The sequence below is a fragment of the Hyperolius riggenbachi genome, chromosome 1 (genome assembly GCF_040937935.1).
Source record: "Hyperolius riggenbachi isolate aHypRig1 chromosome 1, aHypRig1.pri, whole genome shotgun sequence".
NCBI lineage: Eukaryota > Metazoa > Chordata > Amphibia > Anura > Hyperoliidae > Hyperolius > Hyperolius riggenbachi.
In genome coordinates this window covers 387,994,327-388,011,438 of record NC_090646.1, presented here as the reverse complement: position 1 = coordinate 388,011,438, position 17,112 = coordinate 387,994,327, and the positions used below count along the sequence as shown (strand labels likewise).

At 42.5% G+C, this 17,112-nt stretch overlaps 1 protein-coding gene across 1 annotated transcript in view; it reads right to left on the bottom strand.

Moving 5' to 3' along the window:
- Window positions 1–17,112, bottom strand: part of TMEM38B (transmembrane protein 38B) — a 76,892-nt gene that overhangs the window by 45,950 nt on the left and 13,830 nt on the right. Inside the window, 2 exon segments of the mRNA XM_068234441.1 lie at window positions 1,805–1,947; window positions 1,949–1,962. Of these exon segments, the coding sequence (XP_068090542.1) occupies window positions 1,805–1,947; window positions 1,949–1,962 (157 nt within the window).

Genomic DNA, 17,112 nt, shown 5'->3' with positions numbered 1-17,112 from the left:
AAAATGAGCCATAAATTACTTTTCTCCTACGTTTCTGTCACTTACAGTAAACAGTAAGTAGTAGAAATCTGACAGAACCGACAGATTTTGCTCTAGCCCATTTTCTCATGGGGGTTCTCAGGGTTTTCTTTAGTTTAAAAGCACTTAGTGAATGGCAGTTGCTCCGTCCAACTGCAAAACAAGTCTGCAACGAGCAGCGAGACTGGCTAGCATATTTGTATAAATCTTTTTCAGGGTGTGTCTTTATAAAGAATGAAGGCCATGCTGAGAATCCCCCATGAAGAGATGGACTAACCCAAAACCTGCCGGTAATGTCAGATTTCTACTATCTACTGTAAGTGACAGCAACATAGGAGAAAAGTCATTTATAGCTCATTTTACTCTGGAAGAAATGTACTTCTTATTTGTATGGGTTTTAAATTTTTAGATCTTTGCAACATTTTCTCATTAATTGATATAGTGAAATATCGGTATTATTTGCAGATAATTCACTATGCCCTAACCTCTCCCTACTCTCACACAGAACCCTCCTGGTGGGAAACTAATAACCCCCTTGGACAACTAATAGTCCCCCCCCCCCCCCCATGGGCAACTAATAACCCCCCCCTCTTCAATGTGCCTACCCTTACACCCCCCCCCCCCCACACACACACACAAAAATGGGCGTCGCTATGGTAGACGGCCCACACCACTAATAGCTGACACTTCGCACCCACTATTGGTAGCCGCAGTTTATATAGCGGGCACCCATTTTTGCTGTGCTTTTTTTAGTTGCTCCTGTATGTTAGTCTGTAATACTATGTTTTATCCATGACATTAAAAAGGCTGTGTACAGATAAAGGAAAACTGTCCAAACCTTTTTTTAATCACTTTAAAGAGAATCTGTACTGTCCGATTTGTACAAAAAAAAATAAATCATACCAGATCGCGTCACCGTGATCTCCTAGATCCCTCTTTGCCGTTTCCGCCGCAATCCTGGCGTTTAATAGGCAGTGTTTATAAACAGAAAACATGGCCGCTAACCAAGAAGTGATGTTTGTGACAGATATATGAGAGAGAGAGAGAGAGAGAGAGAGAGAGAGAGAGAGAGAGAGAGAGAGAGAGAGAGAGAGAGAGAGAGAGAGAGAGAAATAGAGAGAGAGAGAGAAGAGAGAGAAAAGAGAGAGAGAAGAGAGAGAAAAGAGAGAGAGAAGAGAGAGAGAAGAGAGAGAGAAGAGAGAGAGAGAGAGAGAGAGAGAGAGAGAGAGAGAGAGTTTATCTATCTATCTATCTATATCTATCTCTATCTATCTATCTATCTATCTATCTCTGGAGCAGTAATCCAGATGCGGGTCTAGCAGTCAAAAACCATAGGTGGTTAAAGGGTATATCTGGACAAGAGCAATTAGCAAGGTCTGACTTTCTTAGCTAATCTGCTCTGAAACAGTATGGTACTAGAATTTTTCTTCTCAATTAATTTAAGCATACATGTTTACAGAGCTTCTGGTAGCATTTATTTGCTGTACTGCCTGTATGGTGCACTGTTGTACTATACTCAAAGGCAACCTAAAGGGAAGGGTATGGAGGCTGCCATATTTATTTCCTTTTAAACAATAGATGTCTGGGTCAAACACCTAAAATAAGCATGCAGCTTATCTAGTCATATTTTTGTCAGAAACTTCTGATCTGCATGCTTGTTCAGGTCTATGGCTAAATGTATAAGAGGATCAGCAGGACTGTCAAACAACTGTTAAAATAAATACGTCAGCTTCAACATCTTTCTCACACATCTCTTTAAGGAAATATATGCAATACGGTAACTTACCAAATCACAGATGCAAAAATGATGTTGGTGCTGTTTGACAGAATTGCTAAAGGAGGTTCAGCCAACATTAAAGATGATAAGAGTCCACCACCAAAGCAGCAAAGCATGGCACTGAACCAACATGCCATCGGACTCCGAGATGCCCACATCAAGTGCACCTAGAAAACAAAATTATAAACACGTTATCCAGTCATATCAATACACTCACTGAAATCTATAGCCATCTTAGAGCTAGAAAGAAAACATTGAAGACTTTGATTGAGAAAAAGGCTGACAGGCAATAAGCAGATCGATATGGACCAGCTTCCTAGCTAGGTCTTTCAGGAGAAAGTGTCCCATTTCTATCCCTTGAAAAAGTGGGGTTCCCCATGAAACATGTAGAAGCGAGGCTTATTTAGGGTTTGTCTCATTAAACATAGTTATATTGTTTGCATTGTTTGTAAGGTTCCCATTAGTCCTGGAGCTAACTTTACTAAATGGGATTCGCCCATAATCTTTAGTATTTATGGTCAGTCTATACACAGAAACCAGTGTTTTCATTGAATTTGCATTTTGCACGACTTTATTAATAGTAAACTCACTCCAACACCATTTAGCAGCATGGATGGAGGCGAGTGTGGTATTCTTGCTATATTGTACATACCTGTCTGGCAACAACCAGTAGAGCCATTTGGTATTTGAGCATTTCCTGGCCATAAATCATGCATGCATCATACTTCTGGTTTACAGCTTTTAGCTTGACTGCTTAGACCAGTGCTGCCCAACTGGTGGCCTACAGGCCACATTCAGCCTGTGATAGCACTTCCTGCGGCCCATCGGTTTGGTGTGTCTGTGTCACTCACCCTCATCTCACTACATCTGCCTAGCTCTCTTTCTCTTCACCCCCTGAAGCCAAGACACTGATGCTTCACCCTCTCCAGACAAGACTCCCAGGACCTTGGCCCTTCAGGTCATGCATTTGGGCAGCACTGTTTGAGGGACCAGCACTTCATTCAAGAAGATCTGATGACAAAGCGCTTTAATTACAGCGCAGGAAGATTTGGGCGCAGCAGCCGCCACCACCATAGGATGTAATAGGAATTGCATGCTATAGCAGCGCACACAGTAATTCCGGCGCCGTCAGAAGACGGAGCTGAAGTTACATTTTAAAACACTAATTCGGCCTTTAGCAATAGCTGGAAGCCAAATTACATCGTTCCTCACTATCCACGTCGACCTAGAGCAGGAATAGTATTTAGCGCAGCCGGGAACTTGTACAGCAGCAGGATTAGCCATACTGGCTGTATCCTGCGCCCAAGTCTCCTGGCACCGATTTAATATGTGTCCCTGATAACAGCCACCAGACAGGTATGTTTGGCAAAAACACCGACCATATGGTAGTGAGGTCAACTCATCTTTGGAGATTCTAATTTAATCTCTTTATATTAAGTTCTTGACATATTTCGCCAGCAGTTTTATCTACCGTAAGTACATGAAAGGCAGAGTTAAATACCTGTGATAGCAGCAGGAAAAAAAGATAAGCCTGGTTGCTATTTTTTGGTCTATTGCATTATGAAAAAACAGGAAAAGTACACAAGGCAGAATTGTTAGCGATGCAGAAAACACATAATGAAAGTATATGGGCCACATAAAAAATGCATATAATCTGTGTTTTACAATGTGCGCTTTTCAAAACACACAACCTGCTGCAGATTTCTCTAAATCTAAAACTCTAAATTTCTCTAATCTCTAATTTCTCTAAAATGTAAAAAAAAAAAAAAAAAACGCACATAATTATTTCAGTGGAAGCAGAGATGATGATACTGTATTTCACTCCTTTCAAAAAAGGAAAAATATTGACAAAAAAGCAAGACGCTAAAACGCAATTGCTAACGCATACAAAGACCCACTGAAAAAATGCAAAAGTGCACAATGCAGAAGACTCATGGGTTTCAGCACAGCCTAGTGTGCCATTAGCCTAAAGGAGTTCCATATTTCTAATCTTGGTATACATAACCACCTGAAGAAAAGAGGTCCGCTTAACACCAGACTCCATACTCTATAGAAACCCATTCTGTAGACAGACCCATGCTTGATCATAATTTATAGCACTTGATGCAAGTGCGACTGTGTACCTTATCAGATGCGATAGACTTCAATATGTTTTTTGGGTCTAGTTTGTTACTAGTTAATGTATGCTTTGCATGGAAGGAGTTTTTCTAAACCCAAGTGCCACTTTCACTGTACACTTTAGGTAGGATATAGCCCTTATAAATGCATTTAGAGGCTTAGTAAAAGTTACCCTTTCTGAGATGGGCCATATCACTTTTGTCAATGTTTAACTTTATAGTATGATATAAAATTATCAATGTATATAGAGATACAGCAAGCTCTGCCAAGTCCTACAAAGGACTAAGTTGGGCACAGATGTGCTATCTAAGATACAGCAGTTTTCTAGTGACTTGCATTTCAGAAATACACATAACATTCTCATGCCTACTCTTTCACTGCTTTGAAATTATAGCATGCCCATTAAGCACACAGTAATCCATAAAACCAACAGGAATGCAAATTGTCATATCCCAGTCATGATATGAATATGACCACCTGTTCCTCTCATCTCAGGTTTATATTTAGCTAAAAAGAGGAAGATAGATATGTCTTTTCATTCTGCAGCCCTGAGACTGCACTAAATGTCGATCTGAGTCATAAACCTTCCCCTGATAGTTTTAGCTGAAGCTCTTATCAACTGTGCCAATAAAATACAAAATGTTGAAGGTGAGGCAACACTCCTATTTTACAACACAAGATCCAGAGTGATGAATTGCCATAGGCAAAGTATTATATTACCCACAACAAATTTAATACAGTTCCCATACTTAAACTGGAAAGGAGAATGATATATAGTGAAACTATTTTGAGAAGTTTGAAAGTAAGAAATGGTTCATTCAGCCTCACATGCATGTATAAAAGTCACACAATGCTTCACTGATGTACAAAGACAGCTTCCTACGAATCTACGGCTCATTTCAGCTAAGCTCTATCTGCTTATACAACGGAAATCAAAGCTGGCACAGCATACATTAGCTCTGGTACATATACTTGAAAACAGGTGTGAATGACATCGGTGTAGAAGATAGCCCTCTTGCCTCGCAGCGCTGGGTTCCTGGTTCGAATCTCAGCACAATCTGCACAGAGTTTGTATGTTCTCCCAGTGTCTGTGTGGGTTTCCTCTGGGCACACCGGTTTCCTCCCACATCCCAAAAACATAGTAATAAGTTCATTGGCTTCCCTCTAAATTAGCACTAGACTATGATGGACATATGACTATGGTAGGGATAAGATTATGAGCTCCTCTGAGGGACAAAAAGTTATGAGACTATATGTATACTGTAATGTCCAGCAGAAGATGTTGGCACAATATAAAAACTAAATAATAATAATAAATGATGCAGATGACTCTGACCTATACAATGTATCTGTCATACTCCATCATGAGTGGGTAAAGATCTAGCAAACTCAATATTGAGCCCCTTTTTTTTTTTTTTTTACACAGACAGAAAATTTCTATTGAGTCCAATAATCATTGCAGATATTTTGGTGTGAGAAAATAGATGTGTTTTTATTTTTAGAGCTTTCTTTTACACATAAAAATTTTGGTTTCACAATTATTTTGCCTTATTTTGTCATTCAGATATAATCATTGACAAATGATTACAGATAAATACACTCTGCATTAGGTACGTCCAAGCCATTTTCTCAATATAGGATTTGCGCTTTGACTTTTGCTTCTTTCACTCCCCATATTTACCTCTGCACTAATTACTTCAACCTATAAAATGAGCATCATACCATCATAACAAGTGCAGCTAACATTCTCCCCAAAAGAAAAACAGGTGCTGATCGCATAAACAGAGCAGCACAGTGGTGCAGTAAGCATATTACCTAAACCAGTACAGCCACCTGCTGTTATTCACCTTTACTGCTCCCAGGCCATCAAGGCACATGAGAGAAGACCAGAACAGAGGTGACTGACCGCTGCAATTGAACTCTGCAAATTGAAGTTGGAGTGGAATGCATTTGCAGCATGTTAAAATTGGGACTTAGAAAACATTGTGTGGTGGGGGGGGGGGGGGGGGGGGGGGGTAATCGCTGGCAAAGTACCTGGTTGTGCAGCTATGTTAAACTCAGTAATTGTCAGAAAAGTGGAGCATGGTCTCCTCCAAGTCATGCAAATCCACATTTAATACTGGGGACTTGTCTAGCAAGGGGGAGTGGCATTAATCCCCCTGCCCCTTGCAAGTCACCTGTCTCCCAATAGAGAGACAAGAGGCTCTTACCCACCTTCAAGTGTACAAAATGTAGTGAAGGCCCAATACTAAATACTGTACAGTTTCCCAAAAGAGGAATCCAACAAATGTTGGTAGTAACTTTCGTCAATACACACTAGAGTTCATATAAATAACTAGATATATTTTATTACTATCTCATAAATCCAAAGTAATATCCTGTTAACCACTTTCTGCCACGGTAATTGACATCTACGCCAGTTTGTGGCTGCTTATTCCTTCCAGGGCGTAGATTTCATTGGCTCACACTGGTCACAGGGTCAGGAGCCAAAGAAATCTGCTCCTGACCAGCTCACAAAAAGCTCTGCCGTCATAGCGACGGCAGAGAGAGGGGCCTGTGACAACAGGCGAGCGGCGAGATTGGCAGGTCAGTGTGGTGATATGTCAGTAGGAGCTGTGTTTTGGTACCAGCAGTCTCGTCTCTGGTCCTTAGGGGCCAGAGACTGCTGGTACGCAAGTGGTTAAAAGACACCTGAAGTGAAAGGCATATGAAGCTGCTATATTTATTTCCTTCTAAACGATACCAGTTGCCCAGCAGTCCAGCTGATCTTTCATGCATCATTAGTGTCTGAACCACACACTAAAACAAGCATGCAGCAAATCCAGTCAGACGTTAGTCAAATCGCCAGTTCAGCATGCTTGTTCAGGGTCTATGACTAAGTTTGGGTAAACATTTTTTTTTCTTTTCTCAGTTATTTGACACTTCCACTTCCAAATGTCAAAAATGTTATTAGAATGTTTTAGATATTAACTGCAGTTTGATAAAATACAAACAAAAAGTACACCCCATCTTACCACAGTTTTTTTTTTTAGTATCCCATGTGCATTATGGAACCAAGACATTCTCACATTCACCTGTTAGCATGCTAATAAAGCCAAAAACCTTCTCTTCCTTCTAAATATGCTGATTTCCTGGGTATACTGCTGGGCATCTGCCTAACATGCTTTGTGAGTCAGTTCCTAGATAAAGTAAGCCAATCAGGAAAGTCAGAAAAACCTGATTTGTAAACATGCAGCAGTGATTCTATAGACTGGGGATAAGCATTATTGCTGGGAAGCTAGCATGTCTTTAGAAAGAATCAAACTGTCATTTTATTTTACCTGTACACATAACACTAATTTACAAAACATACAACAAAAATGTAAGAGTGCACAAGGACTGCAAAACACTGCGCTGTGAACTCTAGGAATGTATTCTTCACTGTTATGTAAACATAATTATGTATGCAGTGTAAATATATTGGTAAAAACATTATGCCATACAAATATGTGAAATGTATCTCCAAGTTAACTAATAGAGATCATATCCATCTGATGTGCTGGCTATTTAGGTCTTCTTCCTTCCATACTCTGCTTGTTTTGGGACCATTATAAATAATCTGGTGGGGGGAAAAAAATAATATCCCTAAAAACTGGAGGCAATACCAAACTTGGCTGATTGGTTGGTGCAAACTAAGGACTTCTAGCCACTGGTGGATCTAATTATTCAGGGTGCAGAACAGTTAGATGCTGCCACAAAAAGCTTGACCCTAACAGCTGCCTGTGTGAAATAATCGGAACCTAAATTAACTCTCATGCCACTACCTTTGTCCTTTACCATTGTTATTTTCTCTTTTTCCATCAGTATCCCCCCACTGTAGTATAGTCTGTCCCCCTCATATTAAACAGTAGGTACAGCATTTTGAAAATAACAAGGAAATTAACCAATACAGAAGACAGAACAAGTTCAGATGCACATCTGCAACGGCATATGTTGTTATCATTGCTGTTGCTAAGTAACTATTAATAATAGTGAAAAAATATGATTTGCATTAATATTTCCTTTTTCACCAGCACAACCATATTCTGTCTTTCCACATGGGATATGTGGCATGCTGTAGCCCCAAAACACATTCTTGGCTTGGCGTAATAAAAAGGCGCTGGATAAATAATAAATTAATTGCTGCCCTTGGCAAGCAATCAACTCCAAACACCATTTCAACAGTCAAGATCTAAAAGGAATAGAACGGCCGTTATGAGTTGCAAAACATTTTTCCTTATCCCCCTGTATCAGGTCCTCTGAGTGTAGTGTTGTGTGACCCGTCAAGACTGTCCAGAAACATTTTTCTTTTTTACTTATGTACCTACCGAAGCACTGCTGTCAAATGGGATATGGCATCCCCCTTAACCCACCTCTCACCATAGGTTTGCTCTAAAGTGACACTGAAACAAAAAAAAAACCTATGATATAAATGAATATGGCTAATTAGTAAGGTACAGACTAACCAGCAAGCTCAATGGTGACCCAGAACTCATGAGTGTGTGAGGGGCTACAATGGTCCGAAAAGCCCCCTTACTAAAATACTAAGGAAAACAAGAGTTTGCTTTCTTAAAGAGGAACTGTAACGACAAAACGGCCCCTGGGGGTACTCACCTCGGGTGGGGGAAGCCTCAGGATCCTAATGAGGCTTCCACGCCGTCCTGCGTCCCTCGGGGGTCTCGCTGTAGCCCTCCGTACAGCTGTGACGCAATATTTACCTTCCTGGCTCCTGCGCAGGCGCTCTGATGCCCTCTCGGCGCCGAAGTAGGCGGAAATACCCGATCACCGTCGGGTCTGCTCTACTGCGCAGGCGCAAGTTTCCGGCGCCTGCGCAGTAGAGCGGACCCGACGGAGATCGGGTATTTCCGTCTATTTCCGTGCAGAAAGTCGCCACAGCGCCCCCGCTGGAGCCAGCAAAGGTAAATATTGAACTGACAGTCGGCACAGTCGCCGGCTGTTCGGAGGGCTGCGGCGAGACCCCCGTGGGACAGAGGACGGCGTGGGAAGCCTCATTAGGATCCGGAGGCTTCCCCCACCCGAGGTGAGTACCCCCCAGGGGATCTTTTTAATGTTACAGAGTCTCTTTAAAACAGAAAGTATTTGCGATAATTCAGGTTGGAGTGAGCTTGAGATGTCTCCCAGTGCATCATTGGGAGACATCTCAAGCTCACTCCAACCTAATTTTAATAAAAAATTATTTCTGTTTTAAGAAAGCAAACTCTTGTTTTCGCTAATTAGTAGCAAAGGAAACAAAAAAAAAAAAAAAAAAAAAAAAAAAAGGTCGCATTTTTATTTATAACTGTATCATTTTCCAATATTTGCAGTTTACAAATCACACTGCATTTTAAACTATGAAACAGAGCAGGCTAATGAACCTTTGAACTTTCCTTGAGTAAAACCTTAAAGAAATAGTGAGGGACAGGTTGAGTTAAAGGGACTCCGAGCACCTCTCATGGGCATGCCTTTAAGCCAGACAAAGTTGTGCTATGACCCCTCTGGAGGAGCCTCTTGCAATCAGGGCTGTGGAGTCGGAGTAATTTTGGGCAACCCGGAGTCGGAGTTGTTGATTTCATAAACTGAGGAGTCGGGAGTCGGATGACTTTTGAACAAAATCCACGGCCCTGTTAAGTATTAGACTAAGGAGTCGGAGTCATTTTGGGTACCCGGAGTCGGGGTTTCATAACTGAGAAGTCGGAGTCGGAAGATTTTTGTACCGACTCCGCAGCCCTGCTTGCAATGACCATACATGCCACTTCCTCTTCCTGCTTCATTCAGTGATGCACTTCTCTAACAGAGAAGAAAGGGGTGACCCGGAAGTTATAACATAGTCATGATGGCAGCCGCGATTTTAAATTGAAATTAAACGAAAACTATTTGGAGTAGAACGGCGATTCAGGCATCAAATGAAAGAGGAGAGAACAAGCTACAGAAAGCTATGCATCTTTAAGTACTTTGCAGTACTGGTTGGAGTCTTAAAGGCATGCCCATGAGAGGTTCTCGGAGACCCTATAAAGGGCTTACGAAGCTGGAGACAACGGCGGAATGAAACAGAGGGTGCGGATGGCGTTCTGTGGCTTAAACTTGCAGCCAGGTATTTAACTTTTTTTTACAATTCTCGCATTGTAAATCTTTAAAGAACTTCAGAAAAAAAGCAATGCACACTGACTAAAATCGGTGAGCTCAGAGAAGCTCTTTCACTTCAGACTCCCTTTATGTAGAGGATGTGTATAACAAAATAGAGAGAGATATAGATATACTGTATATATATATATATATATATATATATATATATATATATATAGATAGATAGATAGATAGATAGATAGATAGATAGATAGATATTTCTGACATCTTCTGCAACGCTTTTACAAAGGAGTATAAATATACTAATTAACCCTCAGAGGAGTTTACAATCTAATACCTACCATAGTCAAATGTCCACCATAGTCTAATGCACTGATAGGCAAACCTGGCTCTCCAGCTGTTTACAGACAACTGAAAAGAGAGGTATAGGGAGGCTGCCATGTTTATTTCCTTTTAAACAATACCAGTTGCCTGGCAGCCCTGTTGACCCTCTGCTCTAATACTTTCAGCCATAGTCCCTGAACAAACATGCAGCAGATCAGGTGTTTCTGACTTATTGTCAGATCTGACAAGATTAGCTGCATGCATGTTTCTAGTGTTATGCAGACACTCCTGCAGTCAAACAGACCAGCAGGGCTGCCAGTCAACTGTTATTGTTTAAAAGGAAATAAACACGGCAGCCTCCATAGGCTTCTCACTTCAGTTGTCCTTTAAGGAACTACAAGTCCCACAATGCATTGCAGGAGTCTGACAGCCACAGTCATGATTCATCAATGCAAATACATTGTGGGACTTGTAGTTCCTTAAAGGCCAACTGAAGTGAGAGGTGTATCGAGGCTGCCATATTTATTTTCTTTTATACAATACCAATTGCCTGGCAGTCCTGCTGGGCTGTTAGGATGCAGTGGTGTCTGATTAATGCCAGAAACAAGCATGAAGCTAATCTTGCAGATCTGACAATAATGTCAGAAACACCTGATCTGCTGCATGCTTGTTTAGGGTCTGTAGCTAAAAGTATTAGAGGTAGAGGATCAGCAGGATAGCCAGGCAACTGGTAATGCTTAACCTCCTGAGCGGTCTGGACGAGCTCAGCTCGTCCATCACCGCCGGAGGCTGCCGCTCAGGCCCTGCTGGGCCGATTTTTATCAAATAAAGTGCAGCACACGCAGCCGGCACTTTGCCAGCCGCGTGTGCTGCCTGATCGCCGCCGCTCTGCGGCGATTCGCCGCGAGCAGCGGCGAAAGAGGGCCCCCCTAGCCGCCTGAGCCCTGCGCAGCCGGAACAAAAAGTTCCGGCCAGCGCTAAGGGCTGGATCGGAGGCGGCTGACGTCAGGACGTCGGCTGACGTCGATGACGTCACTCCGCTCGTCGCTATGGCGACGATATAAGCAAAACAAGGAAGGCCGCTCATTGCGGCCTTCCTTGTTTATTCTGGGCGCCGGAGGCGATCGGAAGATCGCCTCCGGAGCGCCCTCTAGTGGGCTTTCATGCAGCCAACTTTCAGTTGGCTGCATGAAATAGTTTTTTTTTTATTTAAAAAAAACCCTCCCGCAGCCACCCTGGCGATTTAATCAGAACGCCAGGGTGGTTAATAGGAAAAAAATATGGCAGGCTCCATTTCCCACTTGCCTCAGTTGCCCTTTAACAGCTGGAGAGCCAAGTTTGCCTATCACTGGTCTAGGGCCAATTTAGGGGGGCGCCAGTTAACTTATCTGTATGTTTTTGGGATGTGGGAGGAAACTCACACAGACACAGGGAGAAAACAAAAACTCAGAGGCTTGGATTTGAGCCAGAGACCCAGTGCTGCAAGGCAAGAGTTTAGACAACGCATACAAGCATAATCCCAGATTTGTCAGTGTGAGGGCCCTGACACACCAGAGAAAGTTTTGCAGGTTGTTTTTATTTATTTTTTTAAAACGCCTCCATAAAATTGCGGCAAAATCTTAACAAAATAGCCACAATCACAACAATTTTGATGCGATTTTACCACAGCTTGTTAAAATACTTTAAACATATAGAGATGATTTGATAAGGATTGCTTGTTGGGAAGAAAAACTACATTGGGATATCCAACAAGAAAAAATAAAATAAAAACAAAAGTGGTTCTTTTTAAACAAGCTGGTTGCTGAGAACTATCGGAAAATAAACAAACTGTTATGGTGCCCATACACAATACAATAAAAATGTTCGATTTTCTCGTTTATTCGATCTAAATGATCAAATCAAATGAAAGTTGAAAATAGTATTTTTTTTTCGATCAAGAAATTCGAACGATTATCCTGTTTTTTCGAGAAAAATCTGATCGGACAGGATGGAAAAATCTTTACATTCAATCTAACGGCATAATCAAAGTAAATTATCTAATCGAAAAAAAAAATGACAAATTGTACCATGCATGGGCACCTTTAGAGAACATGCTGGAGGTAGTGTTGGGCGAACAGTGTTCGCCACTGTTCGGGTTCTGCAGAACATCACCCTGTTCGGGTGATGTTCGAGTTCGGCCGAACACCTGATGGTGTTCGGCCTTTTAAGTTCGGGTTCGCCCCGAACTACTGAATGGCCGCCGAACAGGGCCCCTGTTCGCCCGAACATGCCGCAATACGGCCCCCCTATGGGGTCGCAGGCATAAGGGGGGGGAGCATGCCCCGATCGCGGGGGGGGGGGGGGGGAGGGGGTCGGAAATTCCCCCCACCCCCTCCGCTAGCGCTCCCCCCTCTGCCCGCTTCCCCATACAAAAGTTTAAGGCAAGTTAAATAGTACTTGGTGGCTGGCACTGGCAGTGGAGTGAGGAGGAGGAGTCCGAGTAGCAGAGTGACGCGTTGAGGCCGGGCAGCGGGCGGTTCAGCGGTAGTACCCTTGTGGTACTTCCGCCCTTTCTCTGACCTCACGTCCTCTGCATACGAGGGTACGCGTCACGCGTACCCTCGTATGCGTCATCACGTAGAGGACGTGAGGTCAGAGAAAGGGCGGAAGTACCACAAGGGTACTACCGCTGAACCGCCCGCTGCCCAGCCTCAACGCGTCACTCTGCTACTCGGACTCCTCCTCCTCCTCCTCACTCCACTGCCAGCCACCAAGTACTATTTAACTTGCCTTAACCTTTTTTTATGGGGAAGCGGGCAGAGGGGGGAGCGCTAGCGGAGGGGGTGGGGGGGAATTTCCGACCCCCCCCCCCGCGATCGGGGCATGCTCCCCCCTTATGCCTGCGACCCCATAGGGCCCCCAAAATGGGCATGTTCGGGGGTCCCATTGACTTCCATTGAGTTCGGCGTTCGGGCCGAACATCTGGCCCATGTTTGGCCTGTTCGGCCCGAACCCGAACATCCAGGTGTTCGCCCAACACTAGCTGGAGGTGCAATTTAACAAAGTTAACAGGTGAAATGCTAACGTCTAACAATAAATAAGCATCAATAGATGACATAAGCAGCATTCAGCACAGAGGGAGCCAATACTGACAACTGTACTTTTCACAGTAATATACACATTCAAAAGTGGAATAAAGGCACAAATTATGGTCACCCAAAAACTTCATTTAGGAGATAATTTTGGGTGACAGTTTGAGCAAGAGTGATGAATAGTTATGCTGCCAGAAGATGTTTAGCTGCATTCTAGAGATCAGTTTCCTGCACCAAAAGTGCAATCAACTACTCTTTTTAATGTAAAGCACCACAAAAAGTAATACGACATACACATGCTTTTTAACCACTTGAGGACCGCGGGCTTTACCCCCCTTAAGGACCGGCCACTTTTTTTCCATTCAGACCACTGCAGCTTTCACGGTTTTTTCGCTCGCTCATACAACCTACCACCTAAATGAATTTTGGCTCCTTTTCTTGTCACTAATAAAGCTTTCTTTTGGTGCCATTTGATTGCTCCTGTGATTTTTACTTATTATATTCATCAAAAAAGAATTTTGGCAAAAAAAATGTTTTTTAACTTTCTGTGCTGACTTTTTTCAAATAAAGTAAAATTTCTGTATACATGCAGCGCGAAAAATGTGGACAAACATGTTTTTGATTTAAAAAAAACCCATTCAGTGTATATTTATTGGTTTGGGTAAAAGTTATAGCGTTTACAAACTATGGTGCAAAAAGTGAATTTTCCCATTTTCAAGCATCTATGACTTTTCTGACCCCCTGACATGTTTCATGAGGGGCTAGAATTCCAGGATAGTATAAATACCCCCCAAATGACCCCATTTTGGAAAGAAGACATCCCAAAGTATTCACTGAGAGGCATAGTGAGTTCATAGAAGATATTAATTTTTGTCACAAGTAAGCGGAAAATGACACTTTGTGACAAAAAAAAAAAAGTTTCCATTTCTTCTAACTTGCGACAAAAAAAAAATGAAATCTGCCACGGACTCACCATGCCCCTCTCTGAATACCTTGAATTGTCTACTTTCCAAAATGGGGTCATTTGTGGGGTGTGTTTACTGTCCTCGCATTTTGGGGGGTGCTAATTTGTAAGCACCCCTGTAAAGCCTAAAGGTGCTCATTGGACCTTGGGCCCCTTAGCGCAGTTAGGCTGCAAAAAAGTGCCACACATGTGGTATTGCCGTACTCAGGAGAAGTAGTATAATGTGTTTTGGGGTGTATTTTTACACATACCGATGCTGGGTGGGAGAAATATCTCTGTAAATGACAATTTTTTAATTTATTTTTTTTTACACACAATTGTCCATTTACAGAGATCTTTCTCCCACTCAGCATGGGTATGTGTAAAAATACACCCCAAAACACATACTACTTCTCCTGAGTACGGCGATACCACGTGTGGCACTTTTTTGCACCCTAACTGCGCTAAGGGGCCCAAAGTCCAATGAGTACCTTTAGGATTTCACAGGTCATTTTGAAAAATTTCGTTTCAAGACTACTCCTCACGGTTTAGGGCCCCTAAAATGCCAGGACAGTATAGGAACCCCACAAATGACCCCATTTTAGAAAGAAGACACCCCAAGGTATTCCGTTAGTAGTACGGTGAGTTCATAGAAGATTTTATTTTTTGTCACAAGTTAGCGGAAAATGACACTTTGTGAAAAAAAACAAACAATAAAAATCAATTTCCGCTAACTTGTGACAAAAAATAAAATCTATGAACTCACCGTACTACTAACAGAATACCTTGGGGTGTCTTCTTTCTAAAATGAAGTCATTTGTGGGGTTCCTATACTGTCCTGGCATTTTAGGGGCCCTAAACCGTGAGGAGTAGTCTTGAAACAAAATTTCTCAAAATGACCTGTGAAATCCTAAAGGTACTCATTGGACTTTGGGCCCCTTAGCGCAGTTAGGGTGCAAAAAAGTGCCACACATGTGGTATCGCCGTACTCGGGAGAAGTAGTACAATGTGTTTTGGGGTGTATTTTTACACATACCCATGCTGGGTGGGAGAAATAACTCTGTAAATGGACAATTGTGTGTAAAAAAATCAAAAGATTGTCATTTACAGAGGTATTTCTCCCACCCAGCATGGGTATGTGTAAAAATACACCCCAAAACACATTGTACTACTTCTCCCGAGTACGGCGATACCACATGTGTGGCACTTTTTTGCACCCTAACTGCGCTAAGGGGCCCAAAGTCCAATGAGTACCTTTAGGATTTCACAGGTCATTTTGAGAAATTTCGTTTCAAGACTACTCCGCACGGTTTAGGGCCCCTAAAATGCCAGGGCAGTATAGGAACCCCACTAATGACCTCATTTTAGAAAGAAGACACCCAAGGTATTCCGTTAGGAGTATGGTGAGTTCATAGAAGTTTTTATTTTTTTGTCACAAGTTAGCGGAAATTGATTTTAATTGTTGTTTTTTTTCACAAAGTGTCATTTTCCGCTAACTTGTGACAAAAAAAAAAATCTTCTATGAACTCACCATACTCCTAACGGAATACGTTTGGGTGTCTTCTTTCTAGAATGGGGTCATTTGTGGGGTTCCTATACTGCCTTGGCATTTTAGGGGCCCTAAACCGTGAGGAGTAGTCTTGAAACCAAATGTCGCAAAATGACCTGTGAAATCCTAAAGGTACTCATTGGACTTTGGGCCCCTTAGCGTACTAATGGGTTAGGTGAGGTGTATTTTTACACATACCCATGCTGGGTGGGAGAAATATCTCTGTAAATGACAATTGTTTGATTTTTTTTTTACACACAATTGTCCATTTACAGAGAGATTTCTCCCACCCAGCATGGGTATGTGTAAAAATACACCCCAAAACACATTATACTACTTCTCCTGAGTACGGCGATACCACGTGTGACACTTTTTTGCAGCCTAGGTGCGCTAAGGGGCCCAACGTCCTAATCACAGGTCATTTTGAGGCATTTGTTTTCTAGACTACTCCTTACGGTTTAGGGCCCCTAAAATGCAAGGGCAGTATAGGAACCCCACAAGTGACCCCATTTTAGAAAGAAGACACCCCAAGGTATTCCGTTAGGTGTATGGCGAGTTCATAGAAGATTTTATTTTTTGTCACAAGTTAGTGAAAAATGACACTTTGTGAAAAAAAAAAAAAATCAATTTCCGCTAACTTTTGACAAAAAATAAAATCTTCTATGAACTCGTCATACACCTAACAGAATACATTGGGGTGTCTTTTTTCTAAAATGGGGTCAGTTTGTGGGGTTCCTATACCGCCCTGGCATTTTACGGGCCCAAAACCGTGAGTAGTCTGGAAACCAAATGTCTAAAAATGACTGTTCAGGGGTATAAGCATCTGCAAATTTTGATGACAGGTGGTCTATGAGGGGACGAATTTTGTGGAACCGGTCATATGCAGGGTGGCCTTTTAGATGACAGGTTGTATTGGGCCTGATCTTATGGATAGGAGTGCTAGGGGGGTGACAGGAGGTGATTGATGGGTGTCTCAGGGGGAGGTTAGAGGGGAAAATAGATGCAATCAATGCACTGGGGAGGTGATCGGAAGGGGGTCTGAGGGGGATCTGAGGGTTTGGCCGAGTGATCAGGAGCCCACACGGGGCAAATTAGGGCCTGATCTGATGGGTAGGTGTGCTAGGGGGTGACAGGAGGTGATTGATGGGTGTCTCAAGGTGTGATTAGAGGGGGGAATAGATGCAAGCAATGCACTGGCGAGGTGATCAGG